A 23224-nucleotide genomic window follows, 5' to 3' on the forward strand; every position below is an offset into this window, starting at 1 on the left:
GGACCGGAATCCAGTCAGGTTTTCAGGATTTCCCCAATGAATATATATGAGATCTATTTGCGTGCACTGCTTTCAATGCATATTCATTGGGGAAATCCTGAAAACCTGACTGGATTCTGGCCCTCAATAACCGGAGTTGCCCACCCCTGTTCTAACATATATACATTTAGTTAGATCCCATTAATCTTATTGTAGCATACTGGTTTATTAGCACACTAGTGCTTTTTACTAATTGGCCCCAAAGTTAGTTAACTTTTATGTAGAATGGCCTAAAAGTGTTGCAGGCTGATTCTGGAGCCAGTCTGGTTTTCAAAATATCCTCAGTAAATGCGCATGAGGAAGGGGGCTTTGGTCTCTGTACTAGTCAAAAATGTATTAAGGTGATTCTTTTATTGGTTAATTTTAGGGGTCTTTTACTAAGGCACGCGAGCTGATTTAGTGCATCTAGCGCCAAAGGTCTGGACTGGTCTTGAGGTTAACAGCGTGAATTCCAGCAAGAAACAAAGCAACATGAGCACGACAATAGCAAATGCATTTTTTATTTTAAACCAGAATGATGCTTTTTTTTTTTTTTTGGCTTTCCAATAGCAATCTTGATACCACACTTGTTACCTATATCTTTTCTTTACTATTGTACATTCAAGGCCTAATGTGACAAGCTTTTTTTCCTTTAATCCCTTGTTATAGACCAAAGATGGCTAGTCTCTTAATATCTGATTAGCAGCACACAATCATTACACTTCTCCCTCTGTATTTGTTGGTTTAGCAATCGTGGTTTCGATTATTTGCGTTTTTTAGCTTGCTGGCTCCTCCCCCACCAGTTACATCAGCTTGCATAGAAAAATCGCTGATTCCAAAGGTTTACAGAGAAAATTGCCAATTCCTGGCACTTTCACCGTGTTTTGCCTTTCCTTCAGGAATAGGCCAGGTCTCCCACCATGTTATTCATGGTTTCACCATATTCACGATGGTTTTTTAATAGAAACAGCGAATAACATATGAAAAAGTTATTCGTGGTTTTTCTGTATTTGCGGTTCTGTTAATCCCCTATCACAGCAAATATGGAGGGAGAAGTGTATTGTAGTGTTGCTGTTTCTTGGTCATGAATCATTAATCACTGCATGAAATTTACCCCTCCCCCTTTTAGAAAGGGGAGCGGTTTTTAGCACCGGCTGCAGTGGTAACAGCTCCAATGCTCATAGGAATTCTATAAGCGTAGCAGTTGTTACCACCACTAAAAACGCTAGCATGGTTTTGTAAAAGGGGGAGGTGGAGTTATATTGGAAAAATGCTGTAATAGCTAAAGGACCCAGGTACTGCCAGTCAGCAGGTCAACCAATCCTGCCTCCCAGTCTCATGTATCTACTTCCCACTTTCCCTTGGTCATAGAATAGTAACAACAAAAGGCGGCCACAGCTCTAAGTTATGGCTTCCTGAGTTCCATCTATACTCAAATTTTAGATAGTGGTCAACAGATATAGTAAAAACAATTTAAAAAAAATATAGCACCAAAGTACAGAATAACTTTATTTGGGTGAGGGACAATTCAACACAAAAAGGCCCTTTCATATTTCTAAACTAGCGAGAGGCCAGGAATAGTTGCTCTGAGTTCCAACAAGGGAAAGCCAGTCAGTTGCCTTTAACAGGTGAGCTTAGGTTTTGGGTTTTTTTTTTAAAGGAAAAAAATATATATTAAAAATAACTACATTCTTGTCCAAAAATGCACGAAGAGCAACAGCAAGAACAGCCATTTTTACAAAAGGCACATGGTGTAAGTTTTTAAAATGTAGTTTGTGTACTTAAGCTATAAATCAAATGACCCACTGGCACTGGTACAGATTAGAACTTCTTGCAGACTAGGTCCATTTTAGCATTGCTTTGCTGCTTTCTTCACATCTTGTCTGTCAGGACTCTTTCCCATAATCCTTCACTTTTTTTAAAGACTCGAGATTTTTTATTCAAGAACAGAGTATTCTCTGGAAACGGATGTTCTTTCAAAAACAGCAGAGTCGATCGAATGTGCTTAACGAAATGAGGCGGCTCGGCCAAAGGCGAGGTTGAAAGTTTCTGGCAAACGGGGAAAAAAAAAAAAATGAATATAAATCATTAAGCAGGGTTAACACCAGTAAGGCGTAATAACATACCTGTTAAATTAGTTTCTTTGAGTCTAGCTAGACTAGAACTGAGGTGTGGGATTTGCTCCCTATTGTTCCCTGCAGACAGAGGCAGATGCCCATGTGGGATACCTTAGAGCACAGGTGTCAAAGTCGGTCCTCGAGGGCCAGAATCCAGTCGGGTTTTCAGGATTTCCCCAATGAATCTGCATGAGATCTATTTGCATGCACTGCTTTCAATGCATATTCATTGGGGAAATCCAGAAAACCCGACTGGATTCCGGCCCTCGAGGAGGGACTTTGACACCCCTTCCTTAGAGGGTTAAGCCAAGGGAACCTGTCATCAGGAGTGGGATCCCTAGGATAGTAGACTTGGGGGTGAGTTAGTAGAGTGGGCAGACCTGATGGGCTATGGCCCTTATCTGCCGTCATCTTCTATGTTTCTACCCATGCAACCAGGAACAATGGGCCACTTAAATCTGCAAAAATTATAATTATATTTTAAAAAAACCCAAAACCTGGAAGCAGCAGTCAAAGGAGGTGTGAACTAGTGGTTAGAACCCCTGCCTCAGCACCCTGTGGCTGTGGGTTCAATCCCTGCGCCACTCCCTGTGATCATGGGCAAGTCGTTTAATCCTCTGTTGCCCCAGGTATCGTAGTCAGATTGTAAGCCTGGTGGGACGGTTCATAGACAACGGCGCGAAAGACAAAAGCGTGCGCCAACAATTGAGCGCAGTGCGGAGGCGCGCACCGCACAAAATTACAGTTTTTAGGGGCTCGGGGGTTTGTAACCCTCCACATTTTACTGTAAACTGAACTTTTTCCCTAAAAACAGGGAAAAAGTTAAGTTTTCAGTAAAATATGGGGGGTTACAACCCCCCACACCACCCCCACAATGCGGCACAATGTCTATTAAGTAAAGTGGGGGGGTTCCCCCCCACACACACACCCCCGTCGGAGCCCTAAAAACAGTAATTTAGAACAGTGCGCGCCTCCGAGCTGTGCTCAATTGTCGGGGTGCGCCTTTGTCCCGGCGCACTTTTGACCTGACACCGGTGGGACAGATAAGGAGAAATACCTAGAGTACCTGAATATAAACCGCTTCAAATCAAAGCGGTACATAAGAAATATAAATAAATAGCACATAAATGAAGCACAAAGACATCACAGGCAGGCTGAGAACTGCCCTGGGCTGGTTTGCCAGAACTCAAGGAAAGGAAGATATCAGGAGGGGTGAAATGTCAACAAATGCACAATACAGGAAGCGGTGCCAGGAGAAAGATTTCAGGCCACCGTGTTTTTTTGGTTTCTCTTGGATGCATGTTGGTAACAAAAATCTCATGCACGAATACAGGATGTCTGGGGCGGTACTTGGAGAGACCTCCCAGGAAAGAGACTTGGGAGTTCTGATCGGCAAGTCGATGAAGCCGTCGGTGCAATGTGTAGCAGCGGCGAAAAGGGCAAACAGAATGCTAGGAATGATAAAGAAGGGGATCACGAACAGATCGGAGAAGGTTATCATGCCGCTGTACCAGGCCATGGTGTGCCCTCACCTGGAGTACTGCGTCCAGCACTGGTCGCCGTACATGAAGGACACGGTACTACTCGAAAGGGTCCAGAGAAGAGCAACTAAAATGGTTAAGAGTCTTGAGGAGTTGCCGTACAGTGAGAGATTGGAGAAACTGGGCCTCTTCTCCCTTGAAAAGAGGAGACATGATTGAAACATTCAAAATACTGAAGGGAATAGACTTAGCAGATAAAGACAGATTGTTCACCCTCTCCAAGGTAGGGAGAACGAGAGGGCATTCTCTATAGTTGAAAGGAGATAGATTCCGTACAAACGTAAGGAAGTTCTTCTTCACCCAGAGAGTGGTAGAAAACTGGAACGCTCTTCCGGAGTCTGTTATAGGGGAAAACACCCTCCAGGGATTCAAGACAAAGTTGGACAAGTTCCTGCTAAACTGGAATGTATGCAGGTGAGGCTGGACTCATTTAGAGCACTGGTCTTTGACCTGGAGGCTGCCATGTGAGCGGATTGCTAGGCACGATGGACCACTGGTCTAACCCAGCAGCGGCAATTCTTATATTCTCTGTGGATATCTCAGGGTCAATTTCTTTGTTTTGGTTGCTTCAAGTAATTTGCACATGATTGCTTTTTTTCTACTTTATCATCAGTCTTTTTAATCTAACTAAAATATGTATACTTAACTTAGGGCTCACTCTACTAAAGTCAATGAGTATCTAAGCCCCCTAATAACTTCCTTTACTCATGCTTTGCCTTTGCTAATGCTTTGCCCTTTCTGTGGCCTGTGAATAGAACAAACAAGTGATCCATATGCTGAACAGACTCATCACCTTAGCAATATTCACCACCTGTTCAGCCTGCAAGGTTTTTATGCCTCTCCATTCTCTTCCTTCCGTTAAGAAGGGAGGACAGCTAGGGTTACCGTATGTCTGGATTTACCTGGACACCCCCCCTTTTAGAGAACTGTCTGGACGGTTTCCTGAACTGGAGGGAGTTTGTTTCTACTCCTGTGCCCCTCTCTCCCCCACCGATGCTGCAATTCAATCTTCGGACAGCCAGCAGCATCAGTGAGATGAGCCTGCTGCCTTTGACCTGCCCCGGAAGCCTTCTCTCTGCAGAATCCCACCTCACTGACCCTGCCAGCTGCCCAAAAACTGAATTGCAGTGCCAGAATTTCAAAACTTTCTGGAACAGGAAGTAGATAAGAAACTGAAGGAGCTGGTTGGGGTAAACAAAAGGGGTAAACATAGAAAACAGAGAAACATGATGGCAGATAAAGGCCAAATGGCCCATCTAGTCTCCCCATCCGCAGTAACCATTATTTCTTCCTCTCCCTATTGGCTAGGGCTCTTTACATCTGCATTGTGATGTCATAGAACTTTATGGTTATAGTAACATGACAGATAAAGGCCAAATGGCCCATCTAGTCTACCCATCCACAGTAACCGTTATCTCTTCCTCTCTCTAAGAGATCCCACATGCCTATCCCACACCTTCTTGAATTCAAACATTGTCTGTCTCCACCACCACTTCTGGGAGACTGTTCCATGCATCTACCACCCTTTTTGTAAAAAACTATTTCCTTAGATTACTCCTGAGCCTATCACCTCTAAACTTCATCCTATGCCCTCTCATTTCAGAGCTTCCTTTTAAATGAAAGACTCCACTCATGCGCATTTACATTATGTAGGTATTTAAACGTCTATCATATCTCCCCTCTCCTGCCTTTCCTCCAAAGTATACAGATTGAGATTTTTAAGCCTGTCCTCATATGCCTTATCACAAAGGCTGCACATCATTTTAGTAGCCTTCCTCTGGAGCAACTCCATCCTTTTTATATCTTTTTAAAGATGCGGCCTCCAGAATTGTACACAATATTCTAAATGAGGTGGGGGTAGGGGTGGGCTGCATGGAGGCACTAGCCTGAGCTGCTTACCTATCAGCAGTGTCACTAATAGCAAAGTTTTTAGCTGTCCCCAGGAAGGAAAGTCTTTGGAGTTTTGGCTTATTTTTAATCAGGTTTCCTGAAAAGAGAGAAATACCTGCAGGAGGGGGGTTGGAAGGAAAGAGGAGGGTGGAGGCTACAGAAGCACCTACAGGTGGTTGGAAACAGAGAAAGGAGTTGGTTGGAAGGAGAGAGAGAGAGAAAAAGAAAGGAGCACCAGCAGGAGGGGGGGGGGGGGGGCTGGGGTTGGAAGGTGACCCAGGCCACTAGTCTGCCACAACTAGCCACCTGAACCCCCAACACTGCCACCTCAAAACTCAATCTGTAGGCAGAAGAACCCCCGCCCAAGGGGACTGTATTCTTTCTCATCAACAACAGGCAGCTGTAAGGGTTACTTGTCCTGATCAGAAATGGGATACAGGTGGAAAGGAACATCTGGATGGGAGCCTTCCACTGCACCTGGATCACATCCCTGATATTTAAATGTATAGGAAAGGACGTGGAAGCAGACCGAATGTTCTTGAGCAATGGCTCTACAGCCCACGTAGCCTCCTTAGGCTGGTCTTCAAGACAAAAACTGCTGATACCTGATCAATCAATTCCTGAAGCTCCTCCCACTGAAAAGTACAACTGAGGAATCCTCCCCTGGTGGGAGATCTTCCAAGCAGCCTTTGGGGAATCCCTGTTCTCCAGGAAGGAAAAGGACTTCCTCTAGACACTCTGTCCTCATCAGAGAGGGCACAGTCCTTTAGCAGAACCTCCTCTTCCAAAACCACCCGAGATCGCTTTATCAATGGAGGGCACACCTGAGGAAGAAGGAGCAGGAGCCAGAAGACCCGAACTGCAGCTTTCTTGCTCCTCAGGTCCCACTGCCCATGCCTGCAAAAGGCTCTGTCCATCTGCAAAATAAACTCAGAAGAAAAACCTACCAACTGCACAGGATGTAGAGGCGTCCTGGGCAACCCCTTAGTGATGCAAGACTCACTAGGTAGGACAGCAGGCTCCAAACATGGGGGGAGGGAAGGCCCCGAAGAGTCCAAATCCGAGGCAGGAATGGTGGCAGATACAACCAAAACTGGAGCTGGCCCCAAAGAAAAATCTTTCAGGGGTGTGGTCAGTCCAGCACTTGGAGAATACACCGAGAGCTGCTACTGAGACCCTATCTCAGAATCTGCTTATGATGTTGTTCCTGCCCAAGAGCAGTACTTACAGGAACCAGCCACATTCACCCCCCAGCGAGAACACACTGAATATTTCTTCAGGCACTCGACGTTCATTTTGTTGACAAAACGAAAAAGAAAGTGATGCCAAACTGAAGGGGGGGGGGAAAAAGCAACCACTACAGCGCTAGTCTAAAGGCTCCTGTTTTTACTTTTCACAGTAGAGTAGACCCCCCCCCCACTGGCTCTCAAGGCAGCCGTCTGACAGGCAGAGCAAAAAACTGCCAAGGCACCACTAAACTGGGAGGTGGGGGAACAAGGGGATGGACTCCTGAGTATGGCACCCCCCGAGGATAAAGGGGACTGAAAACCCCTGCCTCCATCCAACAGAAGAAAGATGGGAACGCCAAAAGGTTTCTTTTATTTTTTATTATTTATATCCTACCCAAAAGCCTACAAATATTCAGGACCTCAGGCTGGAAGGAAGGGACTGCAAGTCACCTCCCACCATCCGAAAGGCCTAAGATGCACTCCAGGAAAGGCACCTGCTGGACACTGAGAACAGACTGACTAAGAAGGAGATGGCACAGCCTATTAATAGCTAACTTAAGTCAAGAATTCTGTCTCCACCTGCTGGTAGAGGCGTACAACCCATTTACTGATATTTGAAAATTAAAGGAAAACCAAAATGATTAATATTTCCAATTACCTTCAATATCTGCTCGTCATCTTGCTCCAACCAGTAGTCCAAAAATGGAAAAGGCATCCAGTAGTAAGGTCCAATGCATAGCCGCTCTGTTTTTGTATCATAAATACTGAGCATCTTCAGAAGGAACATACAAAGTGACATAAGATGAGTGGAACATACACTACCTCAACAGTCATTTTGGGTTTTGTTTTATTATTTATTCTCCCCAGCCCAATGGAAGCTGTAAAGTGTTATGCAAAAGTGGTAAAGGATGTCTTTCAGGGGGCAAATTAGTTTAACAGAAATGGGATGAAACTTGGCATGTAGGGAAAACCAGCAAGAAGACACAAGTTTGAAAACAGTCCAAACAGTGGATGCTGCAGATAGGCAGACTAGACGGGCCTTTATGTGCCGTCATTTTTCTATAAATTTGCAACTACTGCAGGGTAAAAATCCTACATTTAAGCTTCAGTAACCTGCCAATTTTTATCATGAGTTAGCAAAAGGTCCCCTTAATGCCAGTCAGAGCTGGTTTAAATACTCATGTCTAAATGCTGGAGACAATCGCTTAACCTATAGTTTTCTATAAGTTACATGCAGAAATGCGAGTCCCACACATGTGCCTACCTGTAAAATATGCACTGTGAAAGAACTGTGCCCTCTGAGCTCAGCAGGAGTCCTCCAACTGCATTGCCACCACTGGGGGGTGCTGCTTCAATATTATGTTTTCAATTGCTAGGGGCAGGCAAGTTTCCTGGAGCTTGCCTATCCTTCACTATTGAAAATTTGACAGTGAAAGAGGACTGTAGGTAGAGGACTCCCACTTGGCTTAGAGAGTAAAGTATAAGTAAGATGTACAGAGGAGCACTTATGTGAAATTTTGGCATTTCTTCACGCATTTTACATAGTAACATAGTAGATGACGGCAGATAAAGACCCGAATGGTCCATCCAGTCTGCCCAACCTGATTCAATTTAAAAATTTTTTTTTTTTTTTTTTCTTCTTAGCTATTTCTGGGCGAGAATCCAAAGCTTTACCCGGTACTGTGCTTGGGTTCCAACTGCCGAAATCTCTGTTAAGACTTACTCCAGCCCATCTACACCCTCCCAGCCATTGAAGCCCTCCCCTGCCCATCCTCCTCCAAACGGCCATACACAGACACAGACCGTACAAGTCTGCCCAGTAACTGGCCTAGTTCAATCTTTAATATTATTTTCTGATTCTAAATCTTCTGTGTTCATCCCACGCTTCTTTGAACTCAGTCACAGTTTTACTCTCCACCACCTCTCCCGGGAGCGCATTCCAGGCATCCACCACCCTCTCCGTAAAGTAGAATTTCCTAACATTGCCCCTGAATCTACCACCCCTCAACCTCAAATTATGTCCTCTGGTTTTACCATTTTCCTTTCTCTGGAAAAGATTTTGTTCTATGTTAATACCCTTTAAGTATTTGAACGTCTGAATCATATCTCCCCTGTCTCTCCTTTCCTCTAGGGTATACATATTCAGGGCTTCCAGTCTCTCCTCATATGTCTTCTGGTGCAAGCCTCCTATCATTTTCGTCGCCCTCCTCTGGACCGCCTCAAGTCTTCTTACGTCTTTCGCCAGATACGGTCTCCAAAACTGAACACAATACTCCAAGTGGGGCCTCACCAATGACCTGTACAGGGGCATCAACACCTTCTTTCTTCTACTGACTACGCCTCTCTTTATACAGCCCAGAATCCTTCTGGCAGCAGCCACTGCCTTGTCACACTGTTTTTTCGCCTTTAGATCTTCGGACACTATCACCCCGAGGTCCCTCTCCCCGTCCGTGCATATCAGCTTCTCTCCTCCCAGCATATACGGTTCCTTCCTATTATTAATCCCCAAATGCATTACTCTGCATTTCTTTGCATTGAATTTTAGTTGCCAGGCATTAGACCATTCCTCTAACTTTTGCAGATCCTTTTTCATATTTTCCACTCCCTCTTCGGTGTCTACTCTGTTACAAATCTTGGTATCATCTGCAAAAAGGCACACTTTTCCTTCTAACCCTTCAGCAATGTCACTTACATACATATTGAACAGGATTGGCCCCAGCACCGAACCCTGAGGGACTCCACTAGTCACCTTTCCTTCCTTCGAGCGACTTCCATTAACCACCACCCTCTGGCGTCTGTCCGACAGCCAGTTTCTGACCCAGTTCACCACTTTGGGTCCTAACTTTAGCCCTTCAAGTTTGTTCAACAGCCTCCTATGAGGAACTGTATCAAAGGCTTTGCTGAAATCCAAATAAATTACATCTAGCATATGTCCTCGATCCAGCTCTCTGGTCACCCAATCAAAAAATTCAATCAGGTTCGTTTGGCACGATTTACCTTTTGTAAAGCCATGTTGCCTCGGATCCTGTAACCCATTAGATTCAAGGAAATACACTATCCTTTCTTTCAGCAACACTTCCATTATTTTTCCCAACAACTGAAGTGAGGCTCACCGGCCTGTAGTTTCCTGCTTCATCCCTGTGACCACTTTTATGAATAGGGACCACATCCGCTCTCCTCCAATCCCCAGGAATCACTCCCGTCTCCAGAGAATTGTTGAACAAGTCTTTAATAGGACTCGCCAGAACCTCTCTGAGTTCCCTTAGTATCCTGGGATGGATCCCGTCTGGTCCCATCGCTTTGTCCACCTTCAGTTTTTCAAGTTGCTCATAAACACCCTCCTCCGTGAACGGCGCAGAATCTACTCCATTTTCTCGTGTAACTTTGCCGGACAATCTCGGTCCTTCTCCAGGATTTTCTTCTGTGAACACAGAACAGAAGTATTTGTTTAGCACATTTGCTTTCTCCTCATCACTCTCCACATATTTGTTCCCAGCATCTTTTAGCCTATCAATTCCATTTTTTATCTTCCTCCTTTCACTAATATATCTGAAAAAATTTTTATCTCCCTTTTTTACATTTTTAGCCATTTGTTCTTCCGCCTGTGCCTTCGCCAAACGTATCTCTCTCTTGGCTTCTTTCAGTTTCACCCTGTAGTCCTTTCTGCTCTCCTCTTCTTGGGTTTTTTTATATTTCATGAACGCCAACTCTTTCGCCTTTATTTTCTCAGCCACTAGGTTGGAGAACCATATCGGCTTCCTTTTTCTTTTGTTTTTATTGATTTTCTTCACATAAAGGTCCGTAGCCATTTTTATCGCTCCTTTCAGCTTAGACCACTGTCTTTCCACTTCTCTTATGTCCTCCCATCCTAACAGCTCTTTCTTCAGGTACTTTCCCATTGCATTAAAGTCCGTACGTTTGAAATCTAGGACTTTAAGTATCGTGCGGCCGCTCTCCACTTTAGCCGTTATATCAAACCAAACCGTTTGATGATCGCTACTACCCAGGTGAGCACCCACTCGAACATTAGAGATACTCTCTCCATTTGTGAGGACCAGATCCAATATCGCTTTTTCCCTTGTGGGTTCCGTCACCATTTGTCTGAGCAGAGCCTCTTGAAAGGCATCCACAATCTCCCTACTTCTTTCCGATTCCGCAGACGGAACATTCCAGTCCGCATCCGGCAGGTTGAAATCTCCCAACAGCAGAACCTCCTCTTTCCTTCCAAACTTTTGGATATCCACAATCAGATCCTTATCAATTTGCTGCGATTGAGTCGGAGGTCTGTAGACTACACCCACGTAGATAGAAGTTCCATCTTCTCTTTTCAGAGCAATCCATATCGCTTCTTCCTCTCCCCAGGTCCCTTGCATTTCGGTCGCTTGGATATTGATCTTTACATAGAGAGCTACTCCTCCACCTTTATGACCATCTCTGTCCTTCCTAAAAAGATTATATCCCGGTATGTTTGCATCCCATCCATGTGATTCACTGAACCATGTCTCTGTGATAGCAACAATATCTAGATCTGCCTCTAATATCAGGGCTTGCAGATCATGAACTTTGTTGCTTAGACTGCGAGCATTTGTGGTCATCGCTTTCCAGCTATTTTTCAGCGATAATCTCCTTCTTCGTATGGATTTTTGTGTCGTTTCACTTTCCGTTGCAATACTAAGAAATGAGTTGCTGATATTGCTTATGTTGTAGCCTTTACTACTATCACATCTTTTCTTTTGCCGGGGGTGGTCTTTATAATTGTCCTTCGTACATTACCTTCCATTACCCTTTAGCCTCCCACTTGCTGTGGTGCAATCCTGGGCATTGCTCAAATTGGCTCAGGAACTTCCCCCACCCCTCATTCCTAAGCCATGCTATACCTTTCCCAACTACCTATGAGTCAACAAGGAGGGGGTGAGAACAGGAACAGGAACAGAAAGAGAGCAAGCCACTTGACTTGCCCCCTTTTAACCCTTACCTGCTCTCCCACCTCCAGGGCAGCCGAGGTTCACCCTTGATCTTCAGCAGCCAACTGTCTGGTCACAATGGTTGCCCTCACTAGCCCCGTGGAGAGGAGAAGATGAGACAAAGTCCCTCTTCGTTATCTCCCTCTCAGGGGAGGGGTGGTAGCATCAGGTTACCCTTGCCTACCTGCGCATGCCGGCTCAGGGGCTCCTGTTGAGTCAGTGAATTGCCAGGACCTATAGCTTTGTTATGATTGCAGCTGCTCTTTGCTGCCTGCTCCCCCCATCCCACCAAAACTGCCACCCTAGGCAGTTACCTACCCTCCCTAATGGTCAAGCCTGTCTTGGTAGAACGAATTTACACACACACAGAATTTCTACAGCAGATACACCTCATCCTATTGTTTTAAAACGTACTGCTCCTCCTGTTAATGTACGAGCTGAACGTATATCTTCATCTGGTCCATGATCTTGGAATGTTGCGCTAAAAATCTCTGCTGTTTTAACGTTCACAGCTGTCCAGTAAGAAAAGAAGATAAAAAGACAATAATTGGTAAAGCAGCACAGAGAAAAAGCATCAAGACGCTATTCTCCGTCCCTCTACTATACTGGCTGTCATCTCAATAGGGGGGAGGGCGTGAAAGTCTTAGCCAACTAAAGTGTTACATTTACTGCATGCTAACTAATAATAATAACTTTATTCTTCTATACCTCCACAATCTTGCGACTTCTAGGCGGTTTACATTCAAGATTACTGGACATTCAGCGATTTACAATATGTAGAAGGAGTACAGAGTAGAGAGCTGCACGGGAACGGGGATCCCGCGGGTTCCCCCTTCGGGTCATGGGGATCCCGTGGGGCTGGATGTATTCAGCCACGAGGCTCGTCTCCCTACCTACCTGCCCTGCCGCACACAGCCGAACGGAAGTCTTCCTGATGTCAGCGCTGACGTCAGAGGGAGGGCTTAAGCAAAGCCCTCCCTCCCTCTCTCCGACGTCCAGCTGCTGTAAGAAGGTAATTTAGATTCGCGGCTACAGGGGAGGGAGGTTTGTTGGACCGGGCCTGTTCTGTTGTCAATCGGGCGGGTAAGCGCCACAAAAGTAAGGGGCAGGGAGGGAGAAAGGGAGGAAAGGTGGAGTGGAGAGGAAAAGGCGCTTAAGGTAAAACTGAGGGGGGAGAAGGACGCTGAAAGCACTGGGGAAGACAAAGGGGTGGAGAAGAACGCTGAAAGCACATGGGGAAGACAAAGGGGTGGAGAAGGACGCTGAAAGGACATGGGGAAGACGGGGGGGGGGGGGAGAAGGACGCTGAAAGGACATGGGGAAGAGAGAGTGGGGAGAAGACACTGGCAGGGAAGAAGACAGAGATGCCAGACTATGGGGGAAGCGAAGGGAAGAAGATGGGTGCCAGACCAATTTGGAAGGGGGAAGCAAGGGAGGCACAGTAACAGAGCAAATGGAAGACGCAGAGAGAAGAGAGACAGTGGATGGAAGGAATTGAATGAGAACATGAGGAAAGCAGAAACCAGGCAACAAAGGTAGGAAAAAAAAATTCTATTTCTTTTTTTTTTTGCTTTAGGATAAAGTAGTATATTTGTTGTGTTGATAAAAATTTATAAACATTAGAGGCTCTGGTAGAAACCCGTTTACAAGGTATGTATTCTTCCCAATTAATATTTCCAAATTAATAAAGTCATTTTGCTTATTTGTAAATGGGTTTCTACCAGAGCCTTTAATTCAGTAGCATAATTAAATGAAATAACTATTTCTGTAGTTTATAGGGACGAGTGGGGATGGAGGGGATTCCTTGCGGGGATGGGTGGGGACGGAGGGATTCCTCGCGGGGACGGAGGGATTCCTCGTGGGGACGGAGGGATTTCTGTCCCCACGCAGTACAGAGTACAGAGACTTTAAGAAATCGAAATTACAAAATATACTGTTTGCTAAGAATTTTGGAGCAGAGTTAAGAGTTAAAAGCACAACAAAAAATATACAGCTATAGAAAAGATGTTCCCGATGTATATGTTTATTCAATTTAGCATATAAAAAAGCACGATAGTCCACATAAATCCACATGAGAAATCAATGCAGCGGACCCTACAGAGCCCATGTTTCAGCTCTAAAAGCCTTCTTCAGGGGTCCGGAGACAAAACACTGCACAAGTATGAAGTGTGAATGTGGAATAAATACTTTCAACCAATCGTACAAAACTCAACGGCGAAATGCCGAGAAAAGTGCACCAGAGACAGAGTTAACACAAGAGCACATAGGACTAAATAGGGGGCACTAAGTGGTCCTACACAGTGGCGTACCAAGGGGGGGTGGTCCGCCCCGGGTGCAAGCCATGATGGCTCTCCTTCCTGCTTTCCGCATCTGCCAATGACGCAACTTCCCGTTTCCGCCCGGGTGGATTGCGGCAGAGGCAGACATGGAAAGCCGCAGGCGACGTAGCTGAATCACTGCCGAGGCCGGCAGTTTTTTCAGCTTCACGGAAGGTAAAGGGCCACCGGAAAGGAGAGAAGGCTGGGAACATGCTGGGCCACGGGGACTACCCAGAGCCTTGGTACCGGGCTGTGAGAAGGAAGTTCCCGGAACATGATTCCCAGGCCGGGAACATCCCCCTCCATGGCTTGCACCTGGGGGGACATTACTAAACATATTTTTTTTACATTGGTGGTGGTGGGGGGTGTCAAAAATGATGGCAGGGTGTCAAAAAACAATGGGCCCCGGGTGTCACATACCCTAGGTATGCCACTGGTCCTACATTAACTCTCCTAACTCTCTGTAGGTACCACGTGTTAGTGGTAATATTAACGTACAACCTGCAATAAAATAATAGTGGGGTTTGTACGGGAGGGGGAGTTGGGAGGGTAGATTTGGTGTTTTGTATCTGGATGATCTGAACTTTATTTTCCTATTGTTGACTTTTTATATTGGTTATTTAATCAATACAAACCAAAATTTTTCCTTTAGTATCTTGGGTGGGTGAGGGTTGGATGGGGGATAATTTTAAGGGGGGGGGAGATGGCAAGGGGTGGGGTCGTTTTATGTTGGATTCCTGTATAAGCACTGAACAGATTGTTGCATGTTTGGTTTTGTATTGTATTACATGCAACAAAAATTTTTTTAAAATAAAAAAATAATGGGGTTAATTTGGGGTTTACCATGCATTAAAAACACCGCAATAAGCCCAAAACTAATACACTTTAGTAAAAAGGGCTCCCTAATTTTCTCCACCAATGATATACCTACAAGAACACTACACTGATTTTATTTTTTTAATAAAACTTCTGAAGCAAAAGAGAGAAGAGCGTTGTTTTAACAGATTTGATTGAATATTTTCCTAGCGGCTGGGAAAGTGTGAATGTTTGAACTGTAAACATCCTTTAAAGAAATAATACCTACCAATTCCATAAATTATTGGAACATGAATGCCATTTTTCACCACGTCATTTAATTCTGTCGGGAGAAGGGGGGGAAGAAAGCGAAAAGTATCAACATGTCAAAATACATCTAATCATACTACAAAGCTTTGCAAATATTCAGTTTCACTTTTGCTTTGACATGCAGCTCCTGATTGGTTTAGCTGGACTTTACTACAGAAAGAGGCGGTCGGAGCAGACCACGAAGGAGTGATTCCGCGAACCAAAAATTCGCGGAGAAACACTTTATACCGCCTATTAAGGTTATCTAGGTGGTTTACAATCAGGTACTCGATCGTTTTCTTCATCTGTCCTGGCAGGTTCACAATTTATCCGACGTACCTGAGCGACTTGGCCAGGGTCACAAGGAGCAACATGGGATTTGAACCCACAACCTCTAACCGCTAGGCCACTCCTTCCTCCTTGTATTGCTTAACTTAAGGCATTCACACTTGACGTTACATGACCAAAAATGACTTAAGTAGACAGTTGGAAAGTTGCTCAAATCTCCTTTAACTATTCAAATCAAATCAATCTGATGTGTATATATATATATACTATCACAAATCTTTATTACCTGTCACACAGAAAGTTACTAAATGGACTTCGTCTTGCTGTTTGTCAAATGCCCCTGTGATATTAAAAAAAAAAAAATCCATTACAATAAAAGGACAGTATTCAGTATGTAAACACTGCAGCATTTGAGTTAGCATTAATGCAATATTTTTGCAGGATGAAATGGAAAAAGGAATATTACACAGATGTATACAGATTTTTTGCCACAAAATCACTGCCTTCCATGAAATCAACTATCATGCCAATCCACAGCACTCCATGTTCACATCCGGCCATTGCTTCCAGCTGCGCCCATTAAAAAAAAAAAAAAAAAAAAAAAAAAAAGCCTGTGCAGGAGGGAGTGGGCATGCAAGGGGGGGAGTAACAATAGCAGGGGGGCACTAGACCACCAGGCTTTTTTGGGCTACTTTTATGAAGAATTGGGGCTGGTGGCGAGTCTGAGCTGCTTTATTTTCCCATTAGTGCCTGAGCCAATCAGCACTCAGGCACTGACAGGAAAGTAAGGCTACAACAGCTCAGACCCTGTTGGTCAATATCGGCTTTAATTCTTCCTAAATGGAGGAGCGTTCCTTTTTGAGAAATCGCCTGGAGAGGTCATTTTAATATTAATGATCTCATTATTCTACAGTTTTAATATTAATGACCTCATTGTACTACATTTGCATAGTACAATCGGAGGCTGCAGAAAAGACCACAATGAGCCGTTTTAATAATCGGGCAGTGATATCCACGCATTTAATGATGATTTAGCGCCATCATTAAATGCATGGTAACTTTAGAGAATCCAGCTCCGAGCATGTGGGGAACATTGGGAGTAATTTTATAAAGTCGGTTTTGGGCACCTGTGGCCACATGTTTGCATAAATGACCCATTATAAAATTCTGTGCGTGATGACATGATGGCTGCCAGTATGCAGATGATAAAACAGACTAATCTATGCACATACTAAAAATTACAGTATGGACATTTCCGTCTGCTTGGAGGCAGAAGTGAATGTTTGTGAAATTTCTATCACTTATGCTAGGATTTTTTTAAAAAGAAGTGTGTGCCTAATTGTCTTAAAAAAAACTGAATGAAACTAGGCACCCCCCACATAAAATACAGTGGTACCTCAGTTTACGAGTGCACCAATTTGCGAGTGTTTTGCAAGACCAGCAAAACATTCGCAAACTTGGTGCCTCATAAACCGAGCTTGCCTCGCTGTACGAGCCCCCCCCCCCCCCGCGATCCGGCATCCCCCCAGCGATCCGGCATTCCCCCCGCTCGCATTGCCCCCCCTCCACTGCGATCCTACTTACCCCCCCCCCGAGCAGTCAATGACACCATTTACCCGACTTGGCACCAGTGCCGGTGCCCGAAGATCCTCCCTCTTCTGGCACGGCCTGGGCTGGGCGGTGCATCGGAGATCCTCCTTCTTCTGGGTCTGGGCTGGGCTGGACTGGCTTTGAGCATTTGCACATGCTCAAAGCCTTCTGGTCTCGCTCTCTCCGAGATTGAGAGCGAGACCAGAAGGCTTTGAGCATGCGCAAATGCTCAAAGCCAGTCCAGCCCAGCCCAGACCAGAAGAAGGAGGATCTCCGACGCACCGCCCAGCCGCGCCAGAAGAGGGAGGATCTTCTGGCACCGGCACTAGTGCCAAGTCGGGTAAAGGGTGTCATTGACTGCTCGGGAAGGGGGAAAGTAGGATCGCGAGCGGGGGGGGGGGGGGATGCCGGATCGCGGTGAGGGGTTTGGAACAGCGTCGGATTCCTCAAGGGGGAGAGAATGGAGCTGCGCCGGTAGCCTCGGGGGGGGTGCGGGGGGAGGAGGTGGAACCAATCAAAGCAGTTTCCCTTACTTCCTATGGGGAAACTTGCTATGATATATGAGCAATTTGGTTTACGAGCATGCTTCTGGAACGAATTATGCTCGTAAACCAAGGTTCCACTGTAATCCTTTTTTTTTTTCATCTTACTGAGTCAGATCAGTGGTCCATCTAGCCCAGTATCCCGTCTTCATGGTGGCCAATCCAGGTCACAAGTACCTGGCAGAAACACAAATAGTAGCAACATTCCATGCTACCAATCCAGGGAAAGCAGTAGCTTCTCCCATAACTGTATCAATAGCAGACTATGGACTTGTCCAAACCATTTTTTTTAAAACCAGCTAGTTAACTGCTCTTACCACATACCTTTGACAATGCTCCAGAGCTTAACTTTTCCCTGTAACTTAATCGAGTGTCCCCTAGTCTTTGTAATTTTTGATCCATTTGTACCTGTTCTACACCACTCAAGATTTTGTAGACTTCAATCATATTTCCCCTCAGCTGTCTCTTTTCCAAGGTGAAAAGCCCTAACTTCTTTAGTTTTTCCTCATGAGAGGAGCTCTTTCCCCCTTTATCATCTTGGTAGCTCTTCTTTGAGCCATTTCTAGTTCCGCTATATCTTTTTTGATATACGATGACCAGAATTTAACACAATAGTCAAGGTGAGGGCCTACCATACAGAGGCATTTTAACATTCTTAGTCTTGTTTACCATCTCTTTTCTAAAATTTCCTAGCATCGCGATTGCTTACCTGGCCATCGCCGCACACTAGGCAGAAGCCTTCTGCTCAAATCCAGATAGAACTCAAATGTCTAACTTCGAAAGTAAAATGAAAAGCAGAAACTTACTAAGAAGATGGCTTGTAAGATCTTGTGATAATCCCTTTTCATCGCTGAAACCTCCAATCAGGTGCAATTCCAACCTAGCAAGAAAGAGAGAAAGAAAAAGAGAGTAAAAGAGAGAGATGTTATGTTGTAATACTGGTGTACTAAACCTAAACAGTTCTGTATTATACACACTAATTAGCATCTACTCTGCATACAAGGAGCAGAAATTCTGACTCAAGAGGGCTAGATGCACCAAGATACCTCTCGCCCCACTTCACTATGAATTGCACCAATAAGAAATCCCGCAGAATTCAGCTGTTCGCCTTCCCCTCCCTAAAACTATGTCAGCTCAAAAGATTCCTCGACAAAACCTTCGCCTTCCAGGCGGCGAAGCTGAACCCTTGGCTAGCCCGAATGATGCTCGAGGCCCCGACCTACCTCGACTTCAGAAAACTTCTCAAAACATACCTATTCCGCGAACAGGACCCTTAACCCTCATTCCCCTGCAATAATCCACCTCCCGCCCTCCCCCCTCCTTTTCTCCCCCTCCCCCCCTCGGCTCTCCCTCCCTCTTTCCTTCCCATCCAACCTTGTCGCTGCATGTAACTGATAAATTTCTGCTAAAATGTTACAACATATCCTTCCACGTTGCTTATAACTCCGATAAAATGTTGTAAATCCGTGTTCAGATCAGATCTTAATTAATTGATGTGAACTGCCTAGAACTCATTGGGTATGGCGGTATACAAGAACATAATAATAATAATAAAGCCTCCAATCATCTAATGATCGTCGCTAAACCAGTTTGACTTGCATGCCAGAATCGGGTTACACCCATTTGGCTGTAGAGACAGCAGCTCAGGATCAAACAAGCAATTAAGAAAATTAAAGTTATAATGCTGTGCAAAAGACCTGGGTTTGCTCGCAGGCCAGCTGAGGCTGGAGAGTCTTAGACATCACACAACAGTGACACCTAGTGACCAGGCTTAGGGTTCACACACACAAAGCTGAGAAAGAAGATACCCACCAGTAGCTGCAAATGAAGGTTTATGGAGGATAGTAAGAATAGAAGTATTTACTGGGCCGTAGTGTCCACTATTCTCACCCTGTTTTAACACACGTTGAACACAGTTTTCTATAGAAAAGTCTGAACCATCCATAAGTGCCTAGAGCCTCTCCACAGGGCATTTTTGTAATTATTTTGTAATCCGCCTTGAACCGCAAGGCAATGGCGGAATAGAAATCTCTAATGTAATATAATATTACTAGTCATTAAGCCCGTTACATAAACAGGTGCTAGAATATATGTATGTCTGTCTTTCTGTCTCTCTCCCTCCCACTGTCTCTCTCTCTCCCTGGCCCCCTTTCTCCGTCTTTCTGTCCCTCTCCCTGTGTCTTTCCTCCAGGTATTTCCCTTCCCCTCCAAGTCCCTGTGCAGCAGTATCAGCATTTCCCCCACCCCCCCTTCCCTACTCTTAGAATGATGTGGCCTGCTCCTTTTGGTCCCTCCCTCTTCCCTCCCACGGTGTAGCCTGCTCCAAGGGCCCCCCCTCCCCCCTTCCCTTATTGTGTTTCCCGCAGGCAGGCCCAGCTTCTCCCTGCACATACCCTTTTTTGTTTCCGTTTCCCTCCCTCACGTGGCTGCCTGCCCGGTCCCACTGAGCAGCTCGCAGCTGGAGTCTTTCGGCGCTTCCCTGCCCGGCCCGCGGTCTGGCCTGCTCTGGGCAAGTGTCGCAGGGCTCCTCTCGATCCCCGCCAGCGTCGGAAGCCTTCTCCGACGCTGGTGCGGCTCATGAGAGGAGCCGACACCGCGATCTGGAGGGCATGGAGTCCAACGCTGGCGGCTGGGAAGCAGTAAGGCTGTGGGACTCGCGCATGCGCACTCCTGCGGCCACAGACCTACATCTCGCAGATCAGAGATCACGGAAGCACGCAGTTGGGTGCGCATGCACGGCTAGGGGTTTTATTATTTCAGATGAAGATACCTTATTGAGGGGATGGCAGTGCCTTTGGAGAGTCTATCATCATGTACAAGATGAGAGATTCGACAACTACTCAAGCAATAGATCGTCTGGATATTTCTGCTATTTTGCTACACTCCCAAGTCTATCTTGCTGGTTACTTTAGCACCGAGCTTTTACAAAGCATCTTTTCTTTAAAAATTATCCAAAGTGGTTTCTTAATTATTTTTCTATGGTAATTTTGTGAGCCGTCTTGGAGAAAGGCGGATTAGAAATTTTTTAAATAAATAGTAAAGTCTGAGTTCTCCCTGGCTTAGCCAGAAGAAGCATAAACAGTTTCATTTGATGCTCCCAGGTGAGTTACAACCAACCTTCCCAGCTCCGCTTTTTGGGTCACCAACAGCTCTCTGTGGTGAACCCATTACCCACTGTTTCTGTTCTCTCAAACTAGTTCGAGTCTTGACTGCATGGTTGGTTGGTTGGTTGGTAGGTACAGTGAAACCTTGGTTTACGAGCATAATTTGTTCCAGAAGTATGCTCGTAAACCAAATTGCTCATATATCAAAGCGAGTTTCCCCATAGGAAGCAAGGGAAACTCGCTTTGATTTGTTCCACCTCCTACCCCGCCCCCACCGAGACTACCAGCGCTGCTCCATCCCCTCCCCCTTGAGGCCACCGACGCTGCTCCATACCTCCCCCCCCCGCGATCCTACATCCCCCCCCCCCCGAGCACCGCAACCACATTGCTTACCCCGATTGGGCACTGGCACCAGCACCAATGCACAGGAGGTGCCGGTGCCCGAAGATCCTCCCTCTTCTGGCCTGGGCGGTGCGACAGAGTTCCTCCTTCTTCCCTGTGCTGGGCTGGACTGGGCTTTGAGCATTTGCGCATGTTCAAAGCTTTCTGGTCTCGCTCTTTCCGAGATTCTCAGATTCAGAATCTCGGAGAGAGCGAGACCAGAAGGCTTTGAGCATGCGCAAATGCTCAAAGCCCAGTCCAGCCCAGCACAGGAAAGAGGGAGGATCTCCGTCGCACGTCCAGCCCAGGCCAGAAGAGGGAGGATCTTCGGGCACCGGCACCTCCTGTGCATTGGTGCTGGTGCCCAATTGGGGTAAGCGATGTCGTTGCGGTGCTCAGGGGGAAGGTAGGATCGCGGGGGGGGGGGGGATGCCGGATCGCTGGGGGGTGGCGCTCGTAAACCGAGTCAAACTCAGTTTCCGAGGCGCCGATTTTGCGAATGTTTTGCTCATCTTGCAAAACACTCGCAAACCGGTGCACTCGTAAACCGAGGTTTGACTGTATTTGGTTGGTTGTTTTTTTTTAAAATCCTGTCCTCCCAAGAGAGCCCAGAACAGGTTACAAAAACATACATAGTATCATTAAGCAACTGGATAGGACAGACTGATACACTTACATAGTATTTTTAAGTAATTCGATAGGACAGACAGGACTCTTACAAAGGATAACATTAATTTTTGATTACAGAGTTTTAGACAACTTTAGTTATCCATTTGAGAGTCAAACAACCTTTGCAGTCACATTAATGTAAAAAGATAAGTCTTTACTGCTTTTCTGAAATTCAGTAATCCTTCTACAGATCTAATTGATGATGGTATTTGATGCCAAAGTATTGGTAGGAAATGGGAGTAGACCTGCCTATGGGCACTCTTCAGCTGATGGTCTGGGAGAGACCCCCCAGTAAAGAGACTTGGGAGTACTGGTCAATAAGTCGATGAAGCCATCCGGCGGCGAAAAGGGCGAACAGAATGCTAGGAATGATTACGAAGGGGATCACGAACAGATCGGAGAAGGTTATCATGCCGCTGTACCAGGCCATGGTACGCCCTCACCTGGAATACTGCGTCCATGAAGAAGGACACGGTACTACTCGAAAGGGTCCAGAGAAGAGCGGCTAAAATGGTTAAGGGGTTGGAGGAGTTGCCGTACAGTGAGATTAGAGAAACTGGGCCTCTTCTCCCTTGAAAAGAGGAGACAGAGGGGACATGATCGAAACATTCAAGATAATGAAGGGAATAGACTTAGTAGATAAAGACAGGTTGATCACCCTCTCCAAGGTAGAGAGAACGAGAGGGCACTCTCTAAAGTTAAAAGGGGATAGACAAACGTAAGGAAGTTCTTCTTCACTCAAAGAGTGGTAGAAAACTGGAACGCTCTTCCAGAGGCTCTTGTAGGGGAAAACACCCTCCAGGGATTCAAGACAAAGTTAGACAAGTTCCTGCTAGACCAGAACGTACGCAGGTAAGGCTGAACTCATTTAGGGCACTGGTCCTTGACCTAGGGGATGCCGCGTGAGCGACTGCTGGGCATGATGAACCACTGGTCTGACCCAGCAGTGGCAATCTTATGTAACTGCTTAATACATTTGTCATAGCAGTATAATCAAGGATTATAAATCCAATCCAATCTGGTTAATAGTTCTTACTATGTATCACATTTTAAAATGCTGTACATCGCTTTGGGGGTCCTGGAAAGCTTTTAAATACATGTCTGCTGTAAACAGGCGAGAGTGCGCCGTTTCACCTTCAGCATGTTATTGACCAATCACAGCACGACTGGACTGTCACATTGTACCAGATCTATCATCGGTTGCTAAAGTGAAGCAAGGAGGTGGATCCTGGACTGCTTCCGCCTGCCAAACAGCTCTGCAAAAACTTGACTCCTATCAGCCGCTCGCATGAGAGCAGTGGTTCCCAGCCCTGTCCTGGAGGACCACCAGCCAGTTGGGTTTTCGGGATAACATTAATGAATATGCACGAGAGAGATTTGCATATAAGGAGGTGACAGGCATGCAGATCTGCCCAATACATATTCATTAGGGCTATCCTGAAAACCTGTCGCGCAGGTGGTCCTCCAGG

General features: G+C 45.7%; 1 protein-coding gene across 6 annotated transcripts in view; it reads right to left on the minus strand.

Moving 5' to 3' along the window:
- Positions 1–1391: 1391 nt before the first annotated feature.
- Positions 1392–23224, minus strand: part of NTAN1 (N-terminal asparagine amidase) — a 40704-nt gene continuing 18871 nt past the window's right edge. For all 6 annotated transcript variants that reach the window (XM_033914317.1, XM_033914316.1, XM_033914314.1 and 3 more), the window contains 6 exons: positions 18408–18481; positions 15756–15809; positions 15162–15215; positions 12174–12271; positions 7454–7567; positions 1392–2067 (listed from right to left, as the gene is read on the minus strand). In XM_033914317.1, coding sequence (XP_033770208.1) covers positions 1891–2067; positions 7454–7567; positions 12174–12271; positions 15162–15215; positions 15756–15809; positions 18408–18481 — 571 coding nt within the window. In that variant the 3' untranslated portion in view covers positions 1392–1890. The remainder of the gene's footprint in view (positions 2068–7453; positions 7568–12173; positions 12272–15161; positions 15216–15755; positions 15810–18407; positions 18482–23224) is intronic.

This window comes from Geotrypetes seraphini, chromosome 11 (genome assembly GCF_902459505.1).
Source record: "Geotrypetes seraphini chromosome 11, aGeoSer1.1, whole genome shotgun sequence".
Lineage (NCBI taxonomy): Eukaryota > Metazoa > Chordata > Amphibia > Gymnophiona > Dermophiidae > Geotrypetes > Geotrypetes seraphini.